The 20,314-nt window shown below is 40.0% G+C and overlaps 1 protein-coding gene across 1 annotated transcript; it reads right to left on the bottom strand.

Moving 5' to 3' along the window:
- Positions 1 to 15,907: 15,907 nt before the first annotated feature.
- On the bottom strand, positions 15,908 to 16,801 carry LOC117320871. The gene has a single exon (XM_033875354.1). It carries the CDS (start codon positions 16,799 to 16,801, stop codon positions 15,908 to 15,910), a length of 894 nt encoding a protein of 297 aa, XP_033731245.1.
- Between the last annotated feature and the right edge of the window lie 3,513 nt (positions 16,802 to 20,314).

Below are 20,314 nucleotides of genomic sequence, written 5' to 3'. Positions count from 1 at the left end.
TGGCATATCAGAGCACTGGCTACTTGAAGAGCAAAGACATCTGTTCCAGAGTATACATAGTGATTTTGCTTGTCATGTTATCTCTGACTTTTCACTTCATCCTCTAACTCATGACAGGAGGCGCAAAGGAGGCGTCGCTTTGTTGTGGCGTAAAGGTCTTTCAAGTCGGGTGACGGTAATTGATTCCGCCGATGACTGAATAGCAATACTGAAACTAACTTTGAACTCTAGCGTGGTATTCATAATACAAGTTTACATTTTCTCTGAATATATTGCCAAATTAAATGAATTCTGCGCGTCTTTCCTTTCTGTTGGTTCAGTTATTATCATGGGCGATCTTAATGCACGGTTAAATGGACCCAGAATCAACGGATACGAGAACAACCGAAGTCACCAACTTCAAGCTGTTTTGAATCGTCATCAGCTTTTCGCGGTAACAACGTCCTGTTTGTGCAAGGGTCCTACTCATACTTATGTTCACTCTGATGACGGCTCATCTTCCTTGATCGATCACCTGATCATTGAATGCAGCAAACATGACCTTATTAAGGAATGTCGAGTGCTCAACGAGAATTATCTTGATGTATCTAATCATCGTCCGATTGTCTGTGATTATGTTTCCCTGTCGACATTCCAACCACGTGTGAGCAATTGCCGCGTACCTCATTTAAAAGGAATTAAGCTGATGGTTCTGATTACTTTGGTTTGGTTTGGTTTGGTTTATTTTGTTAAACGTCCTATTAACATCTAAGGTCATTTAAGGACGGCCTCCCGTGCGTGCGACATGCATGCGTGTGGTGAGTGCGTATGTGTGTTTTGGGAGGCTGCGGTATGTTCGTGTTAAGTCTCTTTGTGATAGGCCGGAACTTTTGCCGATTTATAGTGCTACCTCACTGAGGCATACTGCCGAAGACACCCAGCAGCACACCCACCCGGTCACATTATACTGACAACGGGCGAACCAGTCGTCCCACTCCTTGTATGCTGAGCGCTAAGCAGAAGCAGCAACTACCATTTTTTTAAAGACTCTGGTATGTCTCGGCCAGGGGACAGAACCCAAAGCCTTCCTCACAGCGGCGAACGCTCAACTAAAGGCCAAAAAGTTTGGTTTGGTTTATTTTGTTTAACGTCCTATTAACATCTAAGGTCATTTAAGGACGGCCTCCCGTGTGTGCGACATGCATGCGTGTGGTGAGTGTGTATGTGTGTTTTGGGAGGCTGCGGTATGTTCGTGTTAAGTCTCCTTGTGATAGGCCGGAACTTTTGCCGATTTATAGTGCTACCTCACTGAGGCATACTGCCGAAGACGCCCAGCAGCACACCCACCCGGTCACATTATACTGACAACGGGCGAACCAGTCGTCCCACTCCTTGTATGCTGAGCGCTAAGCAGAAGCAGCAACTACCATTTTTAAAGACTCTGGTATGTCTCGGCCAGGGGACAGAACCCAAAGCCTTCCTCACAGCGGCGAACGCTCAACTAAAGGCCAAAAAGTAAGGCATTGTCAAGGGAGACATTAGGAAGAATAAAGTTGTTCAGAAAGAAGAGAAAAGATAAGATCCCAAATTTAGTCGCCTCCTACGATCATGCAATGGGGCAGCAGGTACAATTCTTACGCCCTACCTGCAGGGCAGGGTTCTGATTACTCCGATTACTCCGAAACCTATCGCCAATCACTCCATTCACATATGTTAAATTCTGATTTGTGCGAACGCGTCTTGGCATCTGAACAAGACATTGAAATATTTACCAGAGATCTTACATCTTGTCTATACTCAGCGTCGGAGGCTTCGCTTAAGAATATACCCTTTCTCTTGTAAGAGGGTTATCTTCGAGTATCATACTTACCTGCTAGGTGAACTTTCTACATATGACTTATAAAATTATCACTCTTTCTATAATTACCCGCCGAAAAAATAAAAATTAATGCTCCCCGGATCCAGCCAACAACTGGTCCCATTGCGCATGCGCACCAATCTTTTTCCAAGGTATCTATAAACACCCTGTACAATATGTACTGTGGGGAGGAGGGCGGGTATACCTAGCAGGTAAGTATGATACTCGGAGATAACCCTCTCACAAGAGAAAGGGTATAATCTCCTTCATATCATACTTACCTGCTAGGTGAACTTTCTATATATGGCTACTCAAGAATCCAAAGCTTGAATAGGTGGTGGGCAATAAAAAACTTTACTTACCCAACTTTCTCAAAAAGGCTTGTCATTCCTTTTGTGTAGACAAAACCGTGCGAGCAAACTTGCCGGTTTCCTGACTCATGTTCTTCAGGTAGTGGTGGATGAAGGTTGTTTCTGACTTCCAGGAAGCTGCCTCCATGATCTCCCCCATCGAAACCCCCTTGAATAGGGCCATGGAAGTTGAAAGACTTCTAGTATCATGAGCCTTGGCCATTTTGAACTCCATGTCGGTGGAGTCCTTGTAACCCCTTTCAATCGTTTGTACTATCCATCTAGAGATAGTATCCCTTGATGCTGCCTGGCACAAGTTATCCTTGTAAGGAACAAATAACTGTTCAACATTCTTTCTGAACTGCTTGGTTCTAGACATATAAGAACTTAAAGCTCTACAAGGACAGATTAACCTATCTTCCTTGATTGAAGAAAAACCTGACATCTTTGGAAGAAAGATGCGTTTTGCAACATAAGACAAAGAATCATTCTTTGCTAAAAAAAAACCTGGGTAAGGAATCAAAGACACACCTGTCTGATCCCATCTGATGTGACCCTCCTTGCAACATAGGGCCTGTAAACAATTTCTTCTTCCTAAAGCAACAGCAACTAAAAATATGGATTTCCAAGTTAAAAACTTCAATGGAATCTGTGCAATAGGCTCAAAAGGAGCCCTCATCAACCTATTTAAAACTAGAGTAAGGCGCCATGATGGAGCCAATATCCTTCTAGACGGTCTGCTGTTAAAATAGGCCTTTAACAACCTTTCCAATCTAGGATGATTTCCTACCTTAATCCCATCCCAGCCACTTGGAATACAACTTCACTTTTGCATTGTATGTCCGATAAGTGCTAGATCTTCTAGCCCCAACTGCTCTGTTTGCAACTGCTTCTGAAAAACCCTCGTTGCTATACTGTCTCCTGACAACTTCCATGCAGTCAACCCCAACATGTTCGGGGACGGTGTTGTGGGGTTGTCTGATAATGTCCTCCCTCTGAGGTAATCTGATTGGATGTTCTGTCAGGAGATCTACGAGGTCTGGAAACCATGATTGTCTCTCCCAGAATGGTGCTATCAAGATTAGTGTCACCTGTTCCTGTTGAACCTTTCTGATTACTCGCGTAATCAGAGATATTGGGGGATAGGCATACGCATACATTCCTCTCCAATTCTGAGCTAAAGCATCGACAGCTAAGGCTTGGCTGTCTGGGACTGGAGACATGTACACTGGTAACTGATGGTTTAGCTTTGATGCAAACATATCTATTGGTGGCTCTCCCCGAATATGAAATATCTGGTTCAGAACCTGTTTCTGTAATGTCCACTCTGTCGGAATTATTTGTGACTTTCTGGACAATGCATCTGCTGTCAGGTTCAACCTGCCTGGATAATGAATTGCCTGCAGTTCTATCTTCTCTGCTATGCAGAACTGAAGAATCCTCCATGTCAACATACACAGAGAAGGCGAGCGTGTTCCGCCCTGCTTGTTTATGTAGGTCACCACCGTTGAATTGTCTGACTGTACCAGGATTTTCTTTCCCTGAATCAAACGTCGTATCTGAGAAGTGGCTAAATGAACTGCCTTTAGCTCCTTCCAATTGATGTCTCGTGACCTCTCCTGAGAACCCCAGCGCCCCGAGATTCTCTGATTTTCTATATGGGCCCCCCAGCCCTCTCCTGACGCGTCGGTAGTTAGTACTAAATCTACCGGTCTGTCTGTCAGAGTTCTGCCTCTGAACACAGATGCCTCGCTCCTCCACCAAAGGAAGGAGTCTGTCAACAAATTGTTGACTGGGACGGACATGAGAATGTCTCTTGTACATGGTCTCCAATGATAGAGGAGAAACAGTTGGATGGGCCTCATATGTAATCTTGCCCAAGGAACCACCTCTATGCACGAGTTCATCAGTCCCTGAATCTGAAGGATCTGACGGACCTGTACTGTGCTTTTTTGCTCCACATCCATGAACAGTTCTCGCAGAGTGTCGATTCTCTCCCTTGGTGGAAACACTAGACCTAAGTCTAGACGAAAATGAGCCCCGATATACAGGAATTCCCGTGAGGGGACCAGCTGAGATTTCAGCCAGTTTGGAAGAAAACCCAAACGAGTTACAAGTGGTAGTGTATTCTGGATTGCTAATGATAGCTTCTTTTTGAGGTGTTCTCGAAGAAGCCAATCGTCTAGGTATGCATGAGGATGTAGCCTTAGACTTCTTAAATGAGCTAGGACTACAGAAATTACCTTTACAAATACCCTTGGTCCGGATGCTATTCCAAATGGAAGAGCTACAAACTGGTAGATTCTTCATTGGAAGGCAAATCTTAGGTATTTCTGACTTTCCTTGTGAATAGGGATATGCAGATAGGCGTTTGTAAGATCTATAGACGCTGCCCAATCGCCCTTGTTTAAGGCTAGAATGATTGACCTCAAATTTTCCATCTTGAAATGTTGGTATCTTATAAACTGGTTTAATGGTTTTAAATTTAGAATGGGTCTGAAACCCCCACTCTTCTTTGGGACAACAAATAACGTGTTGTAGAACCCTGGTTCTGGGTTGGAATCCAGCTTTATAATAGAATTCTTCGCTAATAGAGACTCTACTTCTGTTATGAGAGTTTGAGCTTTTAGCTTGTTTAATGGAACACTGGTGAACCTTATAGTCTCTGACAAGGGCGGTGTGCGACTGAATTCTATCTTGTATCCTTTTGAAACTACTCTGTCTGTGGTTATCTCCCTCCATGCTCTCTCAAAATGGAGCAATCTCCCCCCTACAGGGATGTCCTGAAAAGGAACTACTTGAGTAGGAGGACTGAGGGTGTAAATCCTAGGGATTATGGGACTGACCTCTCCCTCTCCCTTTCTGAGTATCTCTACTGGCAGGAAAATTAGAGTTGCCTCCCCTGCCTCTGTTATAGCCAGCCTTCTGGCTGTACCCCTACTGAGTAGCTGGTGAGACAAAACCTCTGTCTCTACCAGTGTTTTCAAGGCGTCTGAACTTCTTATCAGAACTAATGCGGGAGTCGTCGTGCATGTTGGCTGAGGATGCAGTCCTCTTACCAGGTGCTGACCTCTGAGTATCACTCAAAGTACGTGCATATATACTTGAATTCTTTTTTAAAAATTGTTGTGAGGCAATATTTTTAGCACTAGAATACATTGGAAGGAGGCTAGTGCATTGTGTGATCAGGTCTGTTTGTACCGAGTTGGGTACATGCTGTGTACGGGAATGGATTTGATGAAAAATCCAGACTGACTTCCCTTTCCAAGATTTTAACCAGACATAGCCCAGAAAATGTCCTACGTTTCCATATATAACACTTATATATACCAACGAGCGATAGCAAATTCTCAGGATGACGTTAGGCTACAATGGCCAACAGTTAGGGAAAATATATGAACCTTGACCCAGATTTAAAACACCGTCGTCGATTGATACTTTTGACGTCAACATTTTGGTTGTTTTTTGTTATACCAAAGTCGAAGTAAGTAAACGAACTTGGCAAGTGGATGTATAATGAGGTCCGCATTGCCATTGGATAATCACAGTGACCATGGCGACATGTTGGATTTCGGTTAGTAAACACCCATGTCAGTCATGTTTTGTTTTTAAACGACCAGAAAAACCCGCATTTGTACATATTCGTATCACAAAGCATTCTCTGCATGTTTCATGTGCAATTTAAGAATTATTAGTCTCATATTGTAGATCTACATGCCTTTTCACCATAAGTCCATATTTCCTACGTATGGTTTTCCATATCTGTGCCCCTCCCAGATTCATGAAATTCTTTTTGCACTGCAAATCTAATTTCATCTTCGTTATCTTCATTGCCCTTTTTCTGCAGATTCAACTTGTTAAGGTAATGTTGTGTTGTTCGGACACTGAAAAATAACCCAGAGTGAACAGTGTTATATCATGCACAACTACACTTTTGAAGAAGAGCTGAATATAGCCATGGACGAAAAGGGATGAACCACACGCAAAATCTGAATTTCTTGTACAAATATGCACTGATTGGCAAGGCTCTTCATAACTTGCACCGAAATTTATTTAATTAATGTTGTATCTACATGTACAGAAAGACGCATACATACTGATTCTATTATACCGCCACCACATCCATTTCGTTGCATGGGGGTACATAATAAATATGGGAAAAGAGTCTAATCATATTATGATGATAGGCCCGTCAATATTCATGTCATCGCTTCTTTGACAAATTTTCTCATTGGCCGAGAAATGAAGCTTGCATTCCAAAGATATTTTGATAAAAATACTAACTTCACCTGAGTACATGGTGTAACCTAGAATTAGACATCTGGTTATTTCAACCTGAGTACAGAACTGTGAGTAAAATGTGGACTGTCAAAGACAAAGAATAGTAGAGCTTAATAGGCCTAATTATACAGGTAGACATACCTCCTCCAAATCCCATAATCTTTTCCAATAGCAGCTGTTATTTCTGATGATTTGAATCCTTTAATAAAATACTTTTTTACCAAATCTGAAACTAAAAAATGATCAAAAAGTTTTTAGAGTAACATTCTGTGTGTAACCAGCTTTAGTGTGCTGCTTGTTTCTCTTTCATTTAAAGCAGGTTAAATATTGGTTACTGAAACAGTGTCGCATTTTTTTCCGTTTTATAGCTTAAAGCCAGTAGGCCTATATGAATCATAACGCCAAGTACACATTCAGGCCACTGCCTGACGGCTTTCAGTGCATTTTTTTTGTGAATTCAGAATATACCCTTTGTCCTGCCTTTTTGAGGTTGGAGATTGTAGGCTTAAAGCTTACTTACAAATAACGTTCGGCATCAAATCGTTTGCCATAGTTGTTGTTCTGTCGTATTTGCGCAATTCGCATATCAGCAATTCACATTGGATATATATATATATAGGTGTTGTAATGAACAGTTGTAATTCCGGACTGCATCCGGATCCTTTTATTGTGTTATTAAACTATGCTACGCAAGGCATTATGGGTAGTCAATAAAAATCTTTAATGGCAACATGGCGGTCTCTGACTTTTTGATAGAAAAACACAACAATAAGCAATTAGCAATTAGCAATCAGCATTGCGCACCGGCTTTCCATACAAGTCATTTCGTCACACGGCATAAAGGTACATGTTAATACATGCTGTGCCGAGATGGTTTGCCTCACATGAATGCTGTGACGAAATGACTTGCTTCGATGACATCGACAAATTGACAATTCGCCCAGAGAGTGAAATACACATATCTCAAAGGTCATCACATCGTGACCCCTTATGCGATGTCGTTAGATGTTCATGTAACGTAGTGATAATGACCATCCATATTTGATTAGATTGGGGCAATATGGCCCCGTGCCTTACACTTTAAGCACACCACATTCTTCTTGCCCTCGCCAGCATATCGTGACATTTCCTGTGAAACCAATTTACTGGCATTCGTACCCCCCGATTCCATAGGTATATGCCCAGCACTCCGCCTATTCTGATCTCTCTGAGGTGCTATATACTCTACCACCGTCCCTGTTCACTGGTTTCTACGTATCCACTGGGACTGTGCTCCTGGCAACGCCTTCAAGAAGTACTCTTCTCGAAAACACTGAATAGTATCACACTCTCCGATGAACCTTGCCAAAAATTGCATATCAAGAAATAATCATCGTCGACACGAGTTACTTCCCCTGCAGCTCAGCCCCGCCCACTAGTTTTAAGCAAAATTAGGTGTCTTTTGACACTTCATTCATCATTTTCTCCGCTTTTAAGTAATGGTATTCCTATTACGCTAAGAATATCATCAAACCAACACTATTTTTTTAATTTTGTTATTTTACATAAAATAACACTGCAAAAGAACTTTACTTTAAACGATGCAGTCCGTGGTACACTTTGTAACGTGAAGTAGTGGGGTGACCTCAAGGGTGCAACAGTTTTTTGAAGAAATCCCTTGCTTACCTCTGACCAATCAGCTATTACGCTGGCAATGGCATCATTTAATGTTTTTCATTACCAGCCAATCAAGTTCCGAGTATATGTTCTAAAAATATAAACCGTAATTTCCCAAAATTTCTTGCAAACTGCCTTCCGGTGTACTGGGAAATTATGCCCCCGATAGCAGATGCTACAGGCACGAGTCAAGTCTGTAAACTGGTAGAATTCACGTGCGTTTTCGTCCGTGCTCGACAGTATCTGCACCTGTTCATCATATAATTAAACCTTCAAAAGTCATTACACTTTAAATAATGAGTAACTGTGTAACAGTATATATCGAGCAATGGACGTAGCTCGACGTAGACTTACACAAGTCCTAACTTTATGTGAAGAACTCGTCCAATTTATTTATTGTTACTACATGTAGTAAGACATTTTGACACGTACAAAAAACTAACATATTAATTTTTATAACGAACTTTTTATTAACAAAAGATTCAAAAGTAAATATAAAAAAAAATGAAATCCAAATAACAAAGAAATTAAAGACAAACACTATTACATTGATAATTGAAAATTAAATAAATTGGATATAAAATAAATTCCATGAAATTAACTTACTACTTACAAATGTAGGGTTCAAGGGAACCTAAGTAGGTTAATTTCTTGGAAAGTATGTTATATATGGAATGATGAAAGTATCACAATAAAGTATACAGAAAAATAATCTCAACAAAATTAACACCAGTAACAAAAATAAACAAAACACAAAAATGTGAAGTAGTCATTGTTTACATAGAATCACCGAGACGAACAAAAACCAACAACATATATATCAATAAACGTTAACATTATATTTGGAGATTATCACAATTTATTCTGGAGCTATTTGCTCTTTCAAAATCAATATTTCTTTATATAATGTGATAGATACATGCTTCCAGAATCCTGTCAAATTTAGTTCAATTCCAATAAGTAGAAATTGTTGATGTATATATTTGTAGATGACAGACAGAATACCACAGTATGGCATAGGCCCACATAACTGTTAACATATATAAATTATACAAAATTGTTTGTATGAAATTCAAATTGAACTTTCTAATGGTCAGTACTTATAAGACACTTCACAACCATAATATTTATCTCACATTGAAACATCATAAAAAGTCAACTTTGGACCAGGTGATCTAAAAACACAATGTGTCATATTCAATGCTCACAAGTGATCAGGATTAGCTACCCTTTATTGTGAATACAACTTTGTTTATTGTGATCAGGTTTCAAACAGACACTGCACAGTATAATGTGGTCAGGTTCCCTTTCAAATTTCTCCAGTAAAACCAACCTATTTTATTTTTCTAACACCTATCTGAGTGCTATCAAACCATTATGGTTAGTTGCCCTGAAATATGTCTTGGTAAGGACATCATTAAGCTTTTCAAGGCCTTGCTGTGTGAATTTTACAGTGTTCCCATGCATGCTGATAAGTTCCGTTACATGGTAACGCAATATGTGGATGTATGGCGTAACATCCTTTGCTTGGTACACATGTATGAGACTATCACACCAAGGCTCAATAAGTGACTGAACTGTTGCTGAATCTGGACATTCATCTTTGACGAGAGCATTGATTACCATAAATTGCTCCCAAAGATTTTGAATACACAAAGCCCTTTCTTTGTCAGCAAGGAGATCTGTTGCCTTGAATTTTGAAAATAAATATCACTTTTTCTGGCCCAGTCAAATCACGATATTCTAGTTTTCTCGTATCTTTGTTCACATTCAAATGAAAATCTATTCCACACATTGCCAATGTATGTTCAAGAGCTGATATGTGCTTGATCTTTTCTCTATCAAGTTTTTGGAAAGTGCTTTTTTCTGTTATATTGTCCAACATTCTTAATTCAGCAATGAGGAGATTAAACAGCTTGTCGGTAATGCGCAGGAAAAGGTGCAAATGATCAATAACGACACGAGAGGGTGGAATTGAAGGAAAAATTGGCAACCGTACTAGAGAGAAATTGTTGGTTTTTCCTTTCCCCCTTTTCTTCCCTTTAGATACTTGTACTATATCTGTCTCCTGCATATATGTTAACCTTGCTCCAAGGCTTTCGTCATGAATAGACCACTTCTTTGTGAAATCAGATCTTTCTCTTTTGCTACACGTACAGTAAATACACGAGTATTCTGCCGATACATGAGGAATTCCAACAGCTAAGAGGAGAAATTTGTAATCACCACCCAGGTAGATATTTACATCAAACAGTCTGTCCCCCACTGAAATTTTCTGCAGGGAAGCAACCTCTGATCGTAGATCTGCTAGAGCTAGTGACAATTCATCATAGCTTTCTTTGGTCTTAACTATACAAAGCGGGTAGTTGCCAGCAGCAGAGGTACATCGCTTCTCATTAAGTACAGTAAAGGTCACATTGACAACATGAAGTCTTTTACCAATCATTGTACCATCTGCCGATAGTTTAATATCAAGACCATTTTCAAACATATCTGCATTTTTGGACAACAGATCTGACATCACCTCTTTTAACCGTGTTTTTAACGACTGTTGCACACCTAAACCATCTGGTGTATTTATTATTTCAAATCCAGCATTCAGATCTGAAATTAACTTCTGAATTGAATGGCTCCTTGGAATATTTTTAAATAGCATACTTAGTTCATGGTAAGCTTTGTTTGAGACACTGTAAGTGTCTAATACATACAAAAGAGTACTGAGTGAATCTTTATCTGAATCCGACAGATTTGAGTTCTTTTGGTCATTTAATAAAATAAGAATTTCTTGTCTTCCATCCCTTTCCAAAATAACTCCAGTTACCTTGCATGTATCTGTTTCCATAAAACCTAAGGCTGTTTTACACATTGATTTCTCGCATTTTCTGCGTTTATTCTGCTGGCTAGGAGTACAATCCCCAAACGGTTTTCTAGTTTTAGCTTTAGAACTAACTTGTTCATAACTTAATCTGCTGAATGCTATATTTTCTTTCTCTTCTAAAGCTTTCTGACAGTTTTGAAGTTTTAACTGTAATTTTTTGTTTTCTTTTCTCAATATTATTTCCTCATTTTCTTTTGACTTTGTATATTCTAAAATATTTTGCTCAATTTTTTGTATGCTTGAAACAAGTGTTTCAGCCTTTAAACTACTGTCACAGCAATGTCCCTGAACCTCTACATTCCAATTATGTGTTGACCCTACTAGTCCTTCTTTAAAAAATCTGAACTGTGCCCCTCCTTTCACCTTGTCCTGCAGTCCGACAGCTTTCAAGCGAAATAAAACAGCACGTAAGGCACTGCAAGACTTACTGTCTACATTGAAAGAATCAGAAAATGACATCTTATCCTTCAAAACGGTTACAAACCTCATTATTATTTCAGGTGTTAAAGCTTGGTGCCAAAAATAATCATGTAAGATTTCAAAAAGAACTAATTTGCTTATTACAACCATTTTCAACAATACAGGGAGTATTACTTAGATTTTTAAAAAAACAATTAGTTAATTGTTTACTTATAAATACAAACCATTTCCAACAGCGATATTTCAAAGATAAGAGGTACAGCTTTTATATTGTTCTAAAGTAAAACACTGCTCAGTAGATGAGGTACGAAATTTTTGTTTCCAGGACATTTTACGCAAGAAAATGTTAGTACATTCCCTCTTGGGATGTAATGCTCCTCCGTATGATCTGGCATTAAAATATGATCCACCAGTGGTTGTCTTTGTCTAACGAAAAATCGCACCGTTTCAGTCTTCACATAATAGTTGTCACAAACGTAGTTTAAAATGCGGTAGTCCCAGGAATCACCAAGAATTCTGGTAAGGCTTCCCCTTGTTCTGATGGAATATACTGTTCTGTCCTTGTATTTCTTCAGAGGTATCCCAGCGGCTTTTATTAGATGATTGACATCCTCCAGGTCTTTTTGCGAATGTATACTCAACCGTATAATAATTGAACTGTCACTTCCTCTTCCTCATCCAGTTAACTGTTCCTTTATCTTAACAGCAAGTTTCCCTAATATTGAAGACCCAATACTGGAGCCCGAGGGGTTGGTAAGTATTTCTTTAGTCTTTTTCACTTCATCATATTTCCTATCCCAACCTGTAACAAATTTCTATATTTAAAATAATGCAAACCTGTGAAACCATTTTAAGCCGTATCATAGAATAATAATTTGTATAAGTTTGTACAGGTTTTGATGACAATATTTCAGTTTTTGCCTTGCTTTCTCAATAAAAAAAATAAAGTTAGCAACTTAGCAGGTACTCATGTCAAGTCCATGCTATTACATTACACTTCATTTAGTATCTAAAATCCCAGAAAACTTTTCATTAGATAATTATCTGACAATCCACAACATTTGGAATATTAAGTTTAAGTATATGTTTGTACAAAAAGCATGTAACATATACCTATGTAGTGGACAAGGACGTCATCATTTTCTGCTGCTGAAATCTGCACAGGGTAGATTCCTTCCTTCCAAGACTTTTCGGCAGCTGGTCTCCTCCGCCTAGTGATAGGCACTTGAAAATCATTTAATACACTGCAAATGAAAATTGAATAAACAAATAAACATCACTCATAAGTAGTTAATGACTGACTATAAATATAATCACTCAAGGTAAATTAATTAAATTATGCTATCTATAATGAGTACTGTACCACATTGCCATTATGCTATTTAATCAATATTACACTTTTAAAAATGTTAAGTTGGCTATTAATTTTGACAAATATTTACATATTTGCACAATTGCAATTTTTTCATAGGTAGCAGTGACTGAGTCTAGGCCTGGCTATCAACAGGACATACTACAACCTGTGTCTATATCTACCTTGTTTAAAAAATCATATGTAATAAGCGTACATGCTCTTATTTATTGTTTTTATTTAAAACGAGCCAGACACCTGTGGTAAAACAAACAAACCTATATCCTATGGGTTCAATTCCTTGACGGAGATAAACCGATGCCTATAACATTGGTACATGTACTGTTCATGTTGATTGTAGAATTGACACTATTGCCAGCTATGTTATTAATGTACAAGTCTGTAGATGGGAATTTGCATAAAATATCTGTCAACTGCCTCATCATCCCGTGGATACCGTCATTAAAGGACCTTATTTGTGTCAACTCCTCAAAAAGCCCATTAAGCTCAGCTTAAGTACCTAAGTTACAACATTACTGACCCCCCCCCCCCCCCCCCCCCCCCCCCCAACTTTCCCGGCGCCAAACAATTACAACCACCACACAATTTAATCTACGTTCATTCAAAATATATAAATCATGTGCACCAACTCGGTAAAGATTTATTTTTCAACCATCGATTTAAATCGGGAGATGATTAATAATTAATATAGAACCTACAGGTTACCGTGCACAAATAGGGTGTTATTTTCCGTCTGCACCGGCGGCTTTCACTTCTCAACCAAATTACACCAAATATCAAACTATTTCACTTATATTTTTGTAATCTTGTGTGGCAATAAATGTTGCAGTTAAATTCATTCAAATTACTTACAATTTACTTACTGGTATGAGTCGACTGGCAACCCTTCCCGTTGTATTTGTGTGTGACGCTTAGGTCTGCCGCTGCAAGCCATGTTGCCCATCATCTCAGTAAAAAGGAGAGAGAACTGTGGTCAACATTGTTTGTTGAAAGCGCGCGATTTATTGATATGATCTATGCGTGCCATAAGTCCTCGGTATGTTTCATTGTGGTTTCTTGGGATACCAGATAACATTCCGAAATAATCAGACCTCCTTTTGCTGAATCGTGTAATTAAGGCCTTCTGTAGATGTTTTACTAGAATGAGAAGTAATCTCGCGAGCATCTCCAACAAGTAAGGATTTCAAATGTAAGATTTTGATATCTTATTCCCATCCTGCTTGCTTAGATACCGACTCAAATTCGTCCAAATATGTTAGCACATCTTCTTTGTCATGATTAAATGGTTGTAATTTAAGTTTCACTGGAATTTTCGTTGTGGCTTCAGTTTTTGTCGTGCCACGATTAAGTTCAAGTTCAAGTTCTTTCAGCCGCAATTGATGCTGTAATTCCCGGTCTATTTTGTATTTTTCAAATTCTAAAACTTGTTTTTCTAATTCAATTTCCATTTTTCGCATTTCAAATTCCTTCATTTCAGTGTTGTCTTGTAAAACCTTTGTCATAATTGTTACTTCTTCATCAACTTGTTCCTCTCTCTGTTCACCAGTCATTAGTTCTATCAGGCTTTCCTCAGTTGCCATACTGCACCGTGATATGTTACTGCATACAGTTCATACACCTCCTTTGGCTCAAACAGCTATAATAGCCAACAACAGTTTCTTGATATACCAAAATTAAAACACTTAAGATACATATATCCCAGAATTGTGTTCAATATATCCCAGAGATGTGTCTGATAAATATATCCCGCCGCTGCCACCAAAATTGTTACACAACACCCACGACAATCAACACATTAATATATGTTTTTCCAGAGTCGTCTTTACTAGCGTTTAGTACAGGGTGTGTAACCGAGCCAACCCTCGTCTATGACTGTCCAAACTGAGCTCTAATGTTTGTTTTTACTGTTCCTATCAGATTAATTACTTATAAAATTTTGGTGTCCTGGGACGGTCAACTCTGAGGTACACTGGTCCGTAGCACATGCCACATCAATTTGATAAGGCCCCTTACTTCTCCAGCATACACTAATTAGATGTCAACAGACCCCACCGGTTATCTATTGATATATGGAGACTTGTCTCCGCATCACTTCTACACACAGAGTTCATCTGCTGGCTATACCGTTACATTCAGATTAAATTCCTGTATTTAATATAACACGGAACTTTTTCTAATTTCTAACCTTTAACACCCATTACGAATTATATATACCTGGATCATATCGTATATTTTTCTCCTATACTGAAGTGATGGTATGCCTAGATGTCGGGATGCTTGCTCATCAAATCCGTCCTCAGCTAAATGCCTGGAATGTTTATATGGTCTTACACAAACATTATTGTTGATCCATTGTCATCAATCTTAAAGAGTTACGGAAGGGCGTAAGAATTGTACCTGCTGCCCCCATTAAGTTCCGGCCTATCACAAGGAGACTTAACACGAACATACCGCAGCCTCCCAAAACACACATACGCACTCGCCACACGCATGCATGTCGCACGCACGGGAGGCCCAGTGCTTTCCAAACTACGTCGGACCGACGGACGGATCCGGTAAAAGTATCGCCGGACCGAATGTCCGGTCCGGAATTCATACGAGCTTCAGGTAGGGCGTAAGAATTGTACCTGCTGTCCCATTGCATGATCGTAAGAGCCGACTAAACTTGGGATCTTATCTTTTCTCTTCTTTCTAAACAACTTTCTTCTTCCTAATGTCTCCCTTGACAATGCCTCACTTTTGGCCTTTAGTTGAGAGTTCGCCCCTGTGAGGAAGGCTTTGGGTTCTGTCCCCTGGCCGAGACATACCGTAGTCTTTAAAAATGGTAGTTGCTACTCCTGCTTAGCGCTCAGCATATTTGGAGTGGAACGACTGGTTCGCCCGTTGTCAGTATAATGTGACCGGGTCGGGTGTGCTGCTGGGTGTCTTCGGCAGTATGCTTCACGGCTGTGAAAGACCGACGGCTGTGAAAGAGTTCGTCGTCTATGGTGGTCGGCACCTACCTTAGCTTTTCGTTCGTTTGTGTTGGTTTTTGTAGTCTATGGTGATGGTTCGATTGGTGGTGGTGTGTGTTTAATGCGTTTTGAAGGCTCTGGAGGTTTGGGGGTGGCACTCTAGCGTGAGGCTGTCCCAAATAATTGTTTGTATTTTGGTAGGTTTGCCATCTCGGGAGCATCTGGACCCCAGACAGACTGGTCCTCAAATGCTTGGATAGAGGCATCCTTTACCGAGATGGTACGTGCTGTCGACTGTTTTACAATTGTGGCAAACGTGGGGTTTGTGCTGTCGTTACTCTCGACAATCTTCCTGGCTTCAGGAAAGGAAATATTCTCGGTATATTTCAACTTGAGGATCTCCCTCTCCTTCTTCCAGGCAGGACAGTCTCGAGATGTGGCCGCATGGTTACCCTGGCAGTTTATGCAACGTTTGCCAACAATGTTGCATTGGTCGTTGTCTGTGTGGCCTTCACGTCCGCAGTGTTCGCAGATAGTGTTCCGTCCACATCTGTCCTCGTGATGTCCGTACTTTTGACAATTACGGCATCGCAGAGGGTTGGGGATGTAGGCGGAGACACCGTACCTTTGGTAACCTATAGTTACCGTCTGAGGTAGCTGCGGCACTCCGAACGTGAGAATGAATGTGTTTGTATTGATTGTTTGGCCATTTCGTCTGGAACGGATCCGCCTAACCTCTGAGACATGGATGTTCTCGACATGCTGGAAGTACTCCAGTATGTCGGTCTCGGAGTCATTCTTCAATGCAGGGCACCTGATTACTCCCTTTGAAGAATTCAGTGAAGCGTTAGGCTTCACATCGACATTGAGACCGGCAAAACTGGAAGTACCCATGAGGTTCACCGCCTGTTGACGGCGGTAAACCTCAATGAGGAGAACACCAGATCTCATTGCCTTGACGGATTTTACCTCGCCCGCTATTCCCTGAACTCCCTTCCTCAACAGGATAGGCGATAACTCTGAAGTTTTCTTACCCTTATCTCTGGAGGACATGGTCAGGAAATGAGGGAACAACGGAGAAGCTCCAGTTCCAGATGTAGTTTTGGTTGCAGTTTGGATTTGGTTTGGTATTGTTTTTGTTTGTGGGGTTTGGTTAAGTATTGTTTTTGTTTGCTGTTGGAGTGGAACGACTGGTTCGCCCGTTGTCAGTATAATGTGACCGGGTGGGGTGTCCTGCTGGGTGTCTTCGGCAGTATGCTTCAGTGAGGTAGCACTTTAAATCGGCAAAAGTTCCGGCCTATCACAAGGAGACTTAACACGAATATACCGCAGCCTCCCAAAACACACATACGCACTCGACACACGCATGCATGTCGCATGCACGGGAGGCCGTCCTTAAATGACCTTAGCTGTTAATAGGACGTTAAACATAAACAAGAGGCCCAGGGGCCTAAACGGTCATCTGACTCTAAATTAAAACCCTTATATTATTGTAGTATGCATTCTCTGTAGCAAGTATATAGTGGCACTGTTAGCCATGGTGGCCATCTTGGATTTCTGACCGACCCAATAAATAACAACACTTGGTCTGGACCATCTAAGGATAATTTCTGGTAAGTTAGAGCTGAATCCCACCGGTGGAATTTGAGAAGTTTGAAATAGGTGTTGTTCAGGAAAACCATGATTGTGCAATCATGTTACAAAATGGCCGCCATTGCTGCTATGTCAAAGTTTTTACGAGGCTGAAAAAATAACAACACCTTGTTGGCCCTCCTTTCTTAACATCCTCACCAATTTCCAGCTCAATGGCACCAGTGGAACTGGAGAAGAAGTTTAAAATGTGTTTTTTAAGATGGCGGATATGGCGGCCATCTTGGATTTCAGACCAATCTAAAAAATAACAACACTTGGTCGGGATCATCACAGGCAAGTTTCAGCCCAACAGCACTGGTGGAACTTGAGAAGAAGTTTAAGATGTGTTTTTGAAGATGGTGGTTATGGTGACCATCTTGGATTTCTGACCGACCCCAAAAATAACAACACTTGTTTGGGATAAAATCAGGATCATTTCAGGCAAGTTTCAGCTCAATAGCACTGGTGGAACTTGAGAAGTTTCAAACGTATTTTTCAAGATGGCGGCTATGGTGGCCATCTTGGATTTCGGACCGACCCGGAAAATAACAACACTTGGTCAGGATCATATCAGGATTGTTTCAGGCAAGTTTCAGCTCAATAGCACTGGTGGAACTTGAGAAGAAGTTTAAAATGTGTTTTTCAAGATGGCGGCTATGGCGGCCATCTTGGATTACGGACCGACCCCAAAAATAACTACACTTGGTCGGGATCATATCAGGATCATTTCAGGCAAGTTTCAGCTCAATAGCACTGGTGAAACTTGAGAAGTTTTAAATGTGTTTTTCAAGATGGCGGCTATGGCGGCCATCTTGGATTTCGGACCGACCCGAAAAGTAACAACACTTGGTCGGGATCATATCAGGATCATTTCAGGCAAGTTTCAGCTCAATAGCACCCGTGGAACTTGAGAAGAAGTTTAAAATGTGTTTTTCAAGATGGCGGCTATGGCGGCCATCTTGGATTACGGACCGACCCCAAAAATAACTACACTTGGTCGGGATCATATCAGGATCATTTCAGGCAAGTTTCAGCTCAATAGCACTGGTGGAACTTTAGAAGAAGTTTAAAATGTGTTTTTCAAGATGGCGGCTATGGCGGCCATCTTGGATTTCGGACCGACCCGAAAAATAACAACACTTGGTCGCGATCATATCAGGATCATTTCAGGCAAGTTTCAGCTCAATAGCACTGGTGGAACTTGAGAAGAAGTTTAAAATGTGTTTTTCAAGATGGCGGCTATGGCGGCCATCTTGGATTTCAGACCAGTCTAATAAATAACAACACTTGGTCGGGATCATCTCAGGATCATTTCTGGCAAGTTTCAGCCCAACAGCACTGGTGGAACTTGAGAAGAAGTTTAAAATGTGTTTTCAAAATGGCGGCTATGGCGGCCATCTTGGATTTTGGACTGACCCAAAAAATAACAACACTTGGTCAGGACCATCTCAGGATCATTTCAGGCAAGTTTCAGCTTAATCCCACTGGTGGAACTTGAGAAGAAGATTGAAATGTGAAAAGTTTACGCACGGCGCACGACGACGGACGAAGCATGATGACTATAGGTCATCCTGACCCTTCGGGTCAGATGACCTAAACAAGAGGCCCAGGGGCCTTAACGGTCATCTGACTATCAATTGAAAGTACATCATACCACTATGGAAAACACATACCGTAAAAACCTGTGTAATTTGCCATTATGTTACAATATGGCTGCCTAAGTTGGTGTGTTGAAGGTGTTTTGCATAGAATGAAATAACAATAATTCATGGACTTTCTTGTTTTTAAAACTGCAGCAAATTTTTAGTCCAATCCCAGTGGTAGCAGTTAAGAATATTAAAATGGGTTTTTGAGATAGCAGTTGTAGCAGTTATCTTAGATTTAGAGTAAACATGAACAATAACAAGGGCGCTGAGGACCGGCATTGGATAATCTATATTGGTGAAATGAAAGGTTCTTGTTTTCTATGTTGTAAAGGGCAGAGTTTCTTTTCAGTAAACAGTAAGGTATCAAACTGAAATGAAATTGAAAACATGGATTATCCTTACACAGTGAAGGTTAAAATAATCTCTACCGGGGTATATTAAGATGGCAGTTTAACTAGATTTTGGTGTGTATTTCATTAATAGTAGGCACAAACTTCCATATAGACGTCATAGGGACTGGATTTCTTCAAAAGATTCGACGTGTTAGGATGTTTGAATGAAGGCATGGTCCTGTAACAGTTCGAAATAATGTAACATATTGAAGCCTAATGTAGAATGGCAATTTATCAAATGGTTTGTCTTTTAATCAGTGGTGAAATACAATTTGTTTAACTAAATGGAACTTGCGATGGAATTTGAGGAAGATCCCTTCAGTATTTTCTAAGAACTAGCAATAACAAATGGAAAATGTCAAATTGAAGATAGTCACCTTTCAATGGGGGTGTCTTCGGATGACTTAAGAAATAGTACTATATATATGGTCAACTGAAAATAATGAGGAACCTGCACGAGGAATTTGAATTTGTTGAAGATATGAAGTATTTTGAGGCATTGGTGATAACAAAATTCCACGCATGTCTCAAAGAGTCTTCTGACAGAATGGTAAGGGTTTGGATAAGATGTTTATTAAAACATGATAATGCAAAGTGAAAGTGACTTTTGAAACGTGTTGGCTATATAATTGTATAATATTTGGGGAAAATTTGATATTGCAGAGTTTGTGAAACTGAATAATACAAGGCAGCAATGACATATTACATATGACAAAGGAACAAAATAAGGCAAAAGAATGGTTTGATGAAATTTTAATAGTCCTTTTAATTGGTTCTTTAAGTCCAAGATCAATCAGTAGTGAATCTACCCGTAATATTAAGTATGAATATGTTATGTTATAATTTATATGATACATGAAACAGCAGACGATCATGATGTTGAAAATTACAAAACA

Source organism: Pecten maximus, unplaced genomic scaffold (assembly GCF_902652985.1).
Source record: "Pecten maximus unplaced genomic scaffold, xPecMax1.1, whole genome shotgun sequence".
Taxonomy (NCBI): Eukaryota; Metazoa; Mollusca; class Bivalvia; order Pectinida; family Pectinidae; genus Pecten; species Pecten maximus.
The sequence above is the reverse complement of the archived record's forward strand: the minus strand, read 5'-3'. Positions and strand labels throughout refer to the sequence as shown.